Genomic DNA, 11,381 nt, shown 5'->3' with positions numbered 1-11,381 from the left:
GGTACTTGCCTGTTGCCTCACTGTTAGCACGCTGTGCGCTGTACAGCCTGTTTTACTGACTCTCTAAACTCGCGATTCATGTAATTTCATTAAAACTGTCCCCTAACTCGTGTCTTTGTGGACTTTAGTCACGTTCTAACCCGTATTCTGTCCCCACAAGAAAGGAAACCTCCAATTTTAAAGTAATCTGGCATTTCTCCAAACGGAAGAAGCGCATGTCAATGACTCTTACGCGTCTGATTTTACAGTATTATCCAGCTCACAAGTGACGCAAAATCTGCGTTCAGCCTCAGCGTAACACTACCAACACCTGGACACATCTGTCAGAGCTGTTCTCTGTGTTTTGGGGCAGACCCCGCACTTTTTTGGGGGGGACCGCTCCAGGGACATTTGTGGTCCTAAACTCCAGCAGGCATCACCGGAGTGGACACGTCGCGCATTGGACAGAGCAACAAGGTGAGTCAGTCATAGCAGTTACACACCCAGCGAAAGTGAGGACACACAACCACAAACACATGCAAGTCACACAAGTGGAACACATGTGTAATATCATGCAGGGCTATGTTTAGTAGTTACAGGACCCAAGAGGGAATCTGAGCAGAAAACTCACTGTGAGAACTTGAATGCAGCGTTTGATCCTTCAGCCTGTCAGCTGATGTCTGGTGAGACAGAAGGGGAACAAATTTAAGTTTCACAACTCCAAAACCCACACTGGAGCAGAGTTCAAGAGCTGGAATTTTTCAGTATATGTGAAATGATCCTTTTATGAGAGGGAGAAGATGCTCTCGCTTTTCTGTGTATGTATGGGATCAGCGAAGTTAGACAAAGACTCGCAAGCATCAAATTAAAGTGGTGAGTAGAGTCAACATCTTTGACAGTGAGTCAAAACAAGAGTCTGAAAGTAAAGGAGACTAGTAAACAAATGATGCAGGATCTCTGTGGGCAAATGAGTAAGTAAACAAATGTTGTGGCCAGTTTTAGTGTAATCTTGAGAATGCTGAAACACAGCACTCATTTGTCGCCTTCCCTAAAGTTTAGTCAGAATCTAATTCTTTGGCAGCCGAGATCTTATGTTCGATGAACAAACGGTCACGCTTGAATTTGAATCGAGTAAGAATTGAAAATATCCTCACAAATATGAACATTGTCATTACATGACCAGTAAAACATCCATGTCAGCAGTGACATCACTTCTGTCGCTCGTTTCTCTGCTGAAACTCTGCTCATCTCACCAGAGAGATAAAAATTACTATAATTTTTAATGAATCTGAGGCTTACTTCCTCAGTTAATCAATGAAAAATGTCTGTTTTAATTCTCCAAAGCATGTAGTCAAATTGCTTTTTCTACTGTATCATGTACAATAAATAAAGAAAAGAATCAGATCCTCACTATTGAGAAGCTGAACCAGCAAATGTTGAGCCTTTTTACTTCAAAATAACAAGTCTGATGAAGTTGTAGTTGCAGAGTCATTTTCTCTTGATCGACTAATCCATGAATCAACGAATCGTTGCTGCTCTGCGTCTCACATTCATTCTTCTTCCCTTCTGTTTAACCAGGATGGCTGCAGACAACTTTTTAAGGACACATTTGTGACACTTTTCTTTGGAAGCAGAGACATATTTCCTCATTAAACCCAGCCAGATTTCAGCCATCATGGATGTAAATGATGACCCGTGCCACAGTAAGCACCACATCGACTCCACCAAGAGTCCGCTGATCAGTGCCATCATGTTCGCCGCAGGCATCTTTGGCAACATGGCTGCCCTGGTGATCCTGGAAATCCGGCGATGTAAAGACACGAGGACTGGGGACACGCGGCGGCGTTCGCTGTTTCACATCCTCATCACATCTCTGGTGGTCACGGACCTGGCAGGCACCTGCCTGGTCAGTCCGCTGGTGCAGCTGTCGTATTCGCGCAACACGACCCTGGTGGGCATGTCGCCTGAAACTTCCAGCGTGTGTAAATACTTTGGTGTCAGCATGACCTTCTTCAGCCTGGCCACCATGTCGCTTCTCTTCACCATGGCGCTGGAGAGATGCTTCGCCATTGGGTACCCCTACCTGTACAGCCGGCACGTCACCAAGAAATGTGCCTACATCACAATCCCGTTGGTGTTTTTGTTATGTACGTTATTCTGTCTGCTCCCTTTTGCCGGCTTCGGTAAGTATGTACAATACTGCCCCGGCACATGGTGCTTCATTGACATGAACCCAATAGGAAAGGAAGATCGGGTCTACGCCAACCTGTATGCCACGGTTATGCTGGTGCTGGTGCTGGCTATCGTGGCGTGCAACGGTTTTGTGGTGTACCAGCTGTTCAAGATGTTCCAACGTCGGAGGAGGAACGGCGGCTCGGTGATGGCGAACTCGAGGTCCAAAAGCGAGCGCAGGGTGATGTCCATGGCTGAGGAGGTGGAGCATCTTATCCTGCTGGTGTTCATGACCATCATCTTCATCATCTGCACACTGCCCCTGGTGGTAAGATGACAGCTGATAACTCACATGCATGCTTGTCAGATTTAGTAACTGCAGCGTTTACACAAATATAAGGATTCAGACTTGGTACGAGCATGTACACAATAATGAAGGACAGCAGGCCTCTCAGGAAGGTTTTACTCACAAAATCAACACATCAGCAGGTGTAATGTGACAATATTGTGAGGATGACTGTTGGTGCTGTAGCTCAGCCAGCATCATGTCGCTGTAATGTACCATTGAGACCAGGAAGAAACAACATTGAAGGTAATGATTAACTGAATTAATCACAATTCTCATGACAGAACAATATCTACAGTATATTACATTCATTTATTGCTTGGCTTTATAAGCTGATATGGAGCCAGTAAAGAGGGTTTGTTTTGGACTTAATTTAAGTTGAAGCACAGGAAATAGAATCTTAGAAAGACAAAGGTATGCATGTTTTTTTTTTATGTGGGAGCTTATTGAAAGTCTTCCTCTAAGGACATATCCATGTCCCGTAATACAATATTTTTCATTTTCAGCTTATCTTATTTGCAGTTCCCAAATGTAAGCTGGTAGCAGCTGAAAGATAAAACTGCTTTGAGCAAACAAACTGCTTTATCTAAATGTCACCCAGAGTTGATACAATACATACTATTTGTGATGTAATCTGATATAGAAATGTGTGTGTGTCTGCACACACTGGCATTTTGTGGACATGCAGCTATTCAGAAATAATACAATAGACTATGGGCTGTTCTGATGCCAAGTCGTAGACAGGAAACCCTCCATCAGTGCCATTCACAGCACGCCTGACTCAGCTGCTGATTTTGATTTTAAATATAGATATCATGTCAGTTAGATATCAGAGTGCTCAGATTTTTTGACTTTTTAACATTTTTTGTACTGACAAGTTATTTCAAAGTGATTATATTTTGATAATTTCTACTTTTTTTCAGTTCTGGACCTGCTCTGTATGAAAAGTGCCTTGAGTTCACATCTGATTTGGTGCTATATATATAAATCTGACTTCATTTGGTTTGAAGGAAAATACAATTCAAAATTTTCTATAGAAATAGAAAAGGTGCTGTTTCAGTGGGTTCCACTGTTATCCTGTAAGTCAGCAAAGAAATGAGACAGGAATATGATGCTGATGAATATTCTGTATTTTTCCATGGAGACAATACATTGCTTGTTCAGGCGGTGAGGCTAATCACTGCCATCATTTCTCTTCAGGGAGATGTAGAAGAAATGTTTGAAAGGAAAATATCATTAGGGTTGAATTACGCTAACTGTGTGTTGATGATTACCCTAACAATATTTGTATTTCTTTTTCATTTTATACGTTTACATACAAGGCGTTTTAGTTTGAGGGAACTGTGCTTTGCATCAAATTCAGTCTAAAAGTACATGTGCAAAAAACGTCATGGGGTTCCAATTAGGACTGCAGGTAAGGGTTCTTTTAATTATTAACTAATTAATCTGCCAATCATTGTCTCAGTTAATTGTGAAAAAGGCCCTACGTAATTAAAATAAAATGCCTATAGGACCTGAAGGTGATTTCTGCAACTAGCTTCCCCTAGAATATGTTTCCAAGGCAGTGTGCTGGTTATTTATCTGAGGTGAAAGATAAGAGTACACAGCATCAAACAGCTGACACTTAAAGGGAAAGTCCACCACACAAACAGCAGACTGTGCATAAAGTAAACAGAATAATTGGAAATGTCCTTTGTAGAATCCAGGACTGAATCAGTTATTTCATCAGGAAGCAATTTGAACAGATACCATAATGAGAAGATAAGTGTGTCTGTATGAGAAACAACAACAAAAAACAATCTGTGACTGATGGCGAGCTGTGGGATGGACCCAATAATCATTTAGCATGCCTGTTACACACAGACATGATGGACTGCAACAACATTTTAATGAGATTGACCCATCACAGCAGAGCAGCCACTGAATCACTGCGTCCACTGCACATGAATTACACACGGCCCGTATGAAGAGATGATAGATGCCACTTGTGGCAACTTTTTGAGCTGTCCTGGTTACCATACACCGAGAGCCAATCCAATTAAAGACAAATCCAAAACAGCATTCTGATTAGCTGATGGCAGTGCTGGCGCAAAGCTCTGCTGCTGACATTTCAGTGACATATTTCTAATTAAATTGGCTGAAACGGTTCTGAAATATGAGTCAAAGTTAATTTTGGGGGGATGGATAGAGCGAAGAACAAATGCAACCCACAAATGGCTCACAATCCAATGATAAGCCATTATGCTGTCTCAGCAAGACGCCTGGACAATCTGTGTGGAACGGCCTCAGTTCTGAAAGTGTCACTTTGATTTTTAATGGTGAATCAATAACTTTCCCAGCAGTATATGATGTTGTGCACTTTATTGCCTTCAGCGGTAATGGGCCAAAGTGCCATCTTGGGCACTGCTGTGCCTCAGCTGCGGCCTGACAAGCAGAGCCGTCTTCTCTGCGATGGCTGCCAAATTGTACCTGCTAATTTACTTTAATAACATTCACAACATCACAGACACAGACCGCATGAAGATAGAGGCGATTGTACGAGCAGTGTTCTCTAATTAGGCCTCTTAGAGAATCTGCTTCAACACAGTCGCTGCAGTCGCTGTTCAGCAGCCACTTAAATTGAGTAATCAAATATGTTTTGACACAAGTCTTTTATTGCTTTGGCAAAAGCTGCAAAATTTCAAGCTGAAATCCAAGAGGCATAATCAGACACTGTTTGTCAGTTCTGTATGTCAGGGGACTTAAAATTGCTTTTAATTACCTCAGTAATTAAAAACTTTATGATCATTACCTCCTTTTGCAGCGAGGAAAATCAATCTGCGAGACCACTGCTGCTTAAACCGATGAGGAGACACCATCCAACATGTCCACAGGGCGTGTGCAGCGAACTGGCAGGAATGAGAACAGTGTATATTAAATCTTCCTCAAAATGTGATGAATTATTTAACTGACCACTGTACACTATGTTCAGCACCAGGTGTCCACTGCTGCTGGCAGGTAAAGGATGCTGGTGTCAGCTTCCCATACTGGCCGTCTTCACTGCTTCATTAGGAGGCTGAATAAAATAAGATGACTCCTTGAATGAGGTTAAACAAGGACAGACAGAGAGGAGGCAGCAGGAGAGAGGAAGAGGAGCGTGAAAGCAGATCCTCTCCAATATCAGCTAGTCTCAAAAAATATATACATTTTCATATTTCTATCTTCAGTGTTTTTGACTTCTGATTGTGTACTGACATGACAGAAAGTATCGTCTACTAGGAATCAGTGCTACTGCTAGTTAGCCTAGCATGCTAGTGTACACTTTGAGTTGAATACAAATTTAATAACACGACAGGTCCTTCCAAAATCGTGAATTTTAAAAGGGAAAGACATCCAACAATGTATGACTGTGTGAAACACCTCATCATACTGCGTGTCTCTTGGCAACACCAGCCCTTAAATGTCAATTGACCGTTGCCATGGGAAACACCCACTTAGAGGCTTGAAGCTGTTTCCGCAAATATGTCCAAAAATGGTTTGATCCTCTATTAAAAAATAAAAAATATGCAGAACATCTGCAGTATTGTTGTCTTTCTACCTTCTGATTACAAGCCAGTGCACTGGTCCCTTTATTGGTCAGGCTGCTTATCTGCCTCTTAATGTCTGCTGTGTCCACCTTTTAGCCTGTCTTACCTTTATCAGATATCCAGTAACAGCCACCAGACCTTTCCCCACTGCAGGCAGAGGTTAACATAACATTAATGTCAGCCATATATGATAAATTCTTCTTTTCATGGGAGGCTTCTGTCATACATACCAGTGAATCGCTTACCCGTGGCTGTCACATCTGCATCTCCTCTCCTCTTCTGTCGGCTCATCATATTTCTGCAGAATGGCCACATTAACGTGTGGGCAGACATTTCCATTTGTTGGCCTGCTGGAAGATCTAGAAAAGCTTTTACCATATTTCATTCAAAGCACAGCCTAAGTGCTTGTGCTGAGCCTCTTATTTTAAAGGAGCATCCACACTCAAGCTGTATTTCCTGTCTCATTCCTTTCTGAACACTACTGAAAAGTGTTCTTACGACTCGTCGCTGCATAGACTGACATAATGACTTGTTATTTAGGATATACACAAATTAAAAATGATCGATGCTGATTGAAATAGCACTTTAACAACAGAGCATCATCTGAAAGCACACAGTGTGCACAGTACATGACAGATTGTCCCATTGGCTGTAGCCTTTTCCTGTAGTTTCTGTAGCACACTACCTACGACACAACCAAGCCTGATTCTAAGGGGAGGAGTGATATTAATTTGCGGAACAACGCTTCATGTTCCTGTTCTGGGCAGGAACATTCAGTGTGTGGGATGCTATCCCTGGAGTTTACACCCAGCATCCCGATCCAAAACGTCTTAGCTGAGACACAGAAATCTGCTGCCATTAATGCTGTAAACATACATGCAGTGGTAGACTGTGAAGATTGACAGGTGGGGGAACGGTAACATGTATGTGACTCAGACTTTGTGGTCACAAGCTTCAGCTCCATATTCAAAGGCTAAACAACAGCACAAATGCATAATTTATCAGGAGCCATATATAAACACTTATGGATGTCCAGCCAATAATGTGATACCACAGTCTGAGCTCAGGACATCTCTCTCTCGCTCTCTCTCTCACACAAAAATGCACACACACACAGATCATATTACCTTTTTCTGCCAGTATGAAACTGTGTGTTGATGATGTGTTTGTGTGTGTGATGTGCTCCCAGGTTTCGGTGATAGCATTAAAAATTGAAAAGGCCAGACAGAAGGCTTTCGTGCACAGGAAAAGTGAGACCGCGATGGAGAGGCTGATACATTAGACAGAGTAAGAAAGACTGAAACGATCACATGGGATTTGAATGGTGCAGCTGTTTTGGGGGATTTGCAAAAAAGGAAGCTTTTAACAGCATGTGGGAACAGACAAAGCATCTTTGAAATGAGATATCTTGAATTGTTTCTCATACTGAGGACCAAATAAAGGAAAAAAGCCAGAAGCAGAGATTCAAATATTATCATCATCCTCTGACTCAAGTGTTTGTGCAGCACAGTTTTCAAATGTTCGTCAGTGCAGCAGAGGACAATGGTTTGCTCTGAGCATCAACCGCTTGCAGACACTTTTATGACACTTCCTGTTGGTGCTGAGAGAGGAGGAGTAAATGGGCTTGCAGTGTGAGTTGGATTCCACGGCTGAGCCTGAATAAACACACAAGAAAAATCTGTCTCCACACGCACACACAAGCCTTCGCCTACTCTGTTTTTGTCTCTCACACATGGCGAGGTCTGTCACTAATCACCGTAATGATCTCATGTGGTTTCGGTTAAAACGGCAGTGGGATTAGCGCCGAGTTGTTCTACACTTGAAGAAAAAAAACCCTCCACACCTCATTCATCTTTCCTCCCAACGTTGTTTGATTTGTACGTCATTTGTATTTTCATAGATTTGCTGCAGTGATATAACTTTTCCCGAATGACACACGTAACAATTACTATTCCCCTGCAGCTGTTGAGAAAATCTGGAAAATTTAGTATTTAGGAGAACTCACCCATCAATTAACAGCTTCATGGCAACAATTCAGCCACTGGGTTGTGTGACTGAGCAACAGGAAATTGGCCTAATGAGACTGGCGTGACAATGTTGGGCAACCAGAGCAATCTCTGGTGAGTGGGAGCTTTTACTGGAGTCAGACCTGAGTCAGCTTGGAAAGAAAACTTTATAATGGAAGAGAGGAGATAGATGGAGATAAAAGAAAAAGAGAAAAGTCTGGGTGGAGGGATGAAGGAATAACAGAAGCAGGGCTGTGTCAATAGACTGGCCTTACAACCTGCTTTACAACCACTTTTCCCATCAAATTTGACTGGATATTGTTCCTCTCTGACCCCGAGAGAGACCAGAAGCAGGAATTCCTACACTTGTGAACTAGTCATAGCTTCCACGGATTGTAACAGCGCGCTGGTTCCCAACCTTGTGGCCATCAGCCCAGGGAGTTTACTGCTTTTCATTCCAGCCAGTCGCTGCAGTAGCTGATTTCACTGACATATTCAAACCACAGACGAGGAGCTAATAAGCGAACTCGGCTGCTCATTCTTGGCCTCATTGTGACTAATAAAAGAGCCGTATTCAAAAGCAGTTTCCATTATAAAAAGGTCAAATACTTTGTCATAGAGCAGCGATCAAATTGCAGAAGAACACACGTCACAGCAATGTGTGTGCGTAATGTAGCAAGGTGGAATGTAGATTTCCATCTTTGTTGTTTTATTTGTTAGGAAGACGGCTGAAGACTGCATGTATTTACCATTTCGCAAGACAGGCATTCATTTCACTCATTAAAAACATGTTGTTACATTCTGTTGTGATGCCCTGCGAAGGCAAAATCCAGAAACCGCATTCTGTCAAAATTGAGTTCAGACCACAGTCGGACTTCCTGACATCTGTTTTGCCATCTAAATAATAATGAGCACCAGAAATGCAGCCTTTAATATCTGTGAAAACGGTTAAAATATGCAGTAATTACAAAGTTGAGTGAAAAATCAAACCATAGCAACTGCACTCCGGATAAGAAAGCTACATGACATTAAAGTTCACTGATAAGATGGCGTTAGCTGGCCTTGACTTACGTTACTGGCTTGCAGTTATCTCAACTTAAAAATATAAATGAGGACAAACCAGCATCTTAATAAGTTAGTTGTCCCACATAGATGAATTCAGCAGTTAAAGACAAACCAGGTAACGAGCCTCGCTTAGTAAGGTAGCAGGACCTGCCATCTGGGCTTTGACATTTTGCTCTTTTAAGGTTGAAATAACATATTTATAAGACAGAAGACTGAAAGCGCCTCTCAGTTTCATGCCAAGAGAAAAAACTGTTTTATGTGTCACTGCGTAAAAAGTGCCCGACATTCCCATGAGTGCGTGAATACACTGTGCAGATCGTAACAGATGACAGCACGACTGATCCCAATCCCACACAAAGATTCTTTCATTATCTGCTGATCATTAGTAATCCAACTCAGCTGGATATCAGCATGGGAATCTCAGTTTGGCTCGGCCACAGAATTCAACATCTGCCCCTCAGCCTCCTATAACCATAAAACACACACACGTTCACATTCTCCATTATTTACAGGCTCCCTGTGTTTGCCCCAGCAGTCGGACTGAAAGGCAAACAAAATCGTGCCGAGAGTAATTCAAATATCCTCTTTGAATTAGAGCAATACTCCGTTCTCCGCAAACATCCTGTGTGTTCTGCGATTAGAGACTGTGCTTTCTGCGTGTAAGATGATAAAATTAGGAAGTATGCTTCATATGCTTCACACTGAAAGTACACACTCTGGTTTGGAGATGCTGGTAACGGACAGGTTCCCTGAGCGAGCCAGTCTTTGAGTGCATTGATCAAAATCTGTCATGCCGGGAGGAAACGCTGTGATTCAACAAAAGAAGCTTTGCAGGAATTAGCAGAAATTTGGCATAGTTTATCAGTATTTTTACAGATACAGATTTTAAAATAAGTCCTCAATACACAAGATAACAGGTCTGTCAGCACCACTTTTCAGCATTCAGCACTGAAATTGAGTTGATCTAACACTTCGCTCCAGTCGTGAACCCGACAAACAGATTAACAATGGACCTGGTCTCCATCTGTATCTTCCAATGTGTGCATTCAGATTTCATTTGAACAAAACTGTGTCCTTAACAATGGATTAGACATGTTGTCATATCAAGACTTCAGTCAGCAATGCTGGTGTTCAAGTGACTTTGAAGTTCAAAATGCATGATAAGCATAAGCCTGGCATTTGTTGTTCATCTCCTGTTCATCTCCTATATCAGGTTGACCTACGACTCCCATAAACTGGTCCCAGTCTTCGTCTGTTACTGCTGCGTTAGAGGGTTTAGAGTTAAACCAGGATGTTAGCTAGGATATGGCTGTCCATGTGGGTCTGTCACGGATGGTGTTAGCTGCTGATTCAACACACAATCTCTTTTTTCCCCCCTTGCTGCCTATTCCCTCCTCCCTCTATTCATCTCTCAGATCCGGGTGTACCTAAATTCCATAGGTGATCGCAAGGAGTCTCACCGTCTGGACCTGATTGCCCTCCGCTTCATCTCCGTCAACTCCATCATCGACCCCTGGGTCTTTATCCTGCTCTCCCCCAGCGTGCTGCACTTTTTCTGGGCCTCGGCCTGCCGGGCCCCCCTGGGGATCTCCAGGGGTTCCGTGTTTAAATCATCGCTGGCCAAAGAGGACACTCCGACGAACCTAGAACTGTCTCGCCCCACGCTGGAGTACCCCGAGCATTTCCACACTGAGGAAACTCTATGACCATAGCAGTATTTTATTGTTTGATATTTATATTTATTGGACACAGTGTTGCATCGTGTGTTTGACTCAGTGATCACATGAAGCGGAGAGGTTTCGTGGACCACAACATTTTGTGGGTGTTTCCATCAGAGAACGACCCTTTCTGTTTCACTGATAAACAGTCGGTGGCTGCTTCTTGCCATTTACAGGGCGTTTTCATCCACTTCTAGAATTTGAGCTAAGTTTATGCACATTGAATGCAGACTGACTCCTCCTGAGCTTTATATTTTAAGTGTAAAAGCTCAACATTTTGCCTCATTTGCTGCTTATATTTTAATAATCACATAAATGAAAAAGGCTGCTGATGGGAGCTGGCAATAGAAAGATTCATTCAGGTTCTCTGATTATCTGAAATAGACAAACTGTGCTTTTGTCTACATCGTATTAAACAAAGATGTCTGGTTGGAGAAGCTTCTGCAAAGAGATGTGACAAATGCAACATGCTCATGACATTCTTCCAGGTTTTCCCCTTATTTTCCCTGTTAAATTTGTTTTTCATCAT

General features: G+C 42.5%; 1 protein-coding gene across 1 annotated transcript; it reads left to right on the top strand.

Moving 5' to 3' along the window:
* Nucleotides 1-413: 413 nt before the first annotated feature.
* On the top strand, nt 414-11,085 carry ptger2a (prostaglandin E receptor 2a (subtype EP2)). Its single transcript, XM_070957886.1, has 3 exons — nt 414-456; nt 1,558-2,479; nt 10,550-11,085. The coding sequence occupies exons 2-3, from the start codon at nt 1,655-1,657 to the stop codon at nt 10,838-10,840; spliced, it is 1,116 nt and encodes a 371-aa protein (XP_070813987.1). The 5' UTR covers nt 414-456; nt 1,558-1,654; the 3' UTR covers nt 10,841-11,085.
* The last annotated feature ends 296 nt before the right edge of the window (nt 11,086-11,381 follow it).

Source organism: Chaetodon trifascialis, chromosome 24 (assembly GCF_039877785.1).
Source record: "Chaetodon trifascialis isolate fChaTrf1 chromosome 24, fChaTrf1.hap1, whole genome shotgun sequence".
NCBI lineage: Eukaryota > Metazoa > Chordata > Actinopteri > Chaetodontiformes > Chaetodontidae > Chaetodon > Chaetodon trifascialis.
Note: the sequence above shows the minus strand (reverse complement) of the source record. Positions and strands in the feature narration are given on the sequence as shown.

Bases quoted from the DNA above. Each gene is read 5' to 3' on its own strand.
- ptger2a (XM_070957886.1), top strand. From the start codon at position 1,655: ATGGATGTAAATGATGACCCGTGCCACAGTAAGCACCACATCGACTCC. The intron at 2,480-10,549 runs GTAAGATGACAG...TTCATCTCTCAG, and splicing joins TCTGCACACTGCCCCTGGTG to ATCCGGGTGTACCTAAATTC.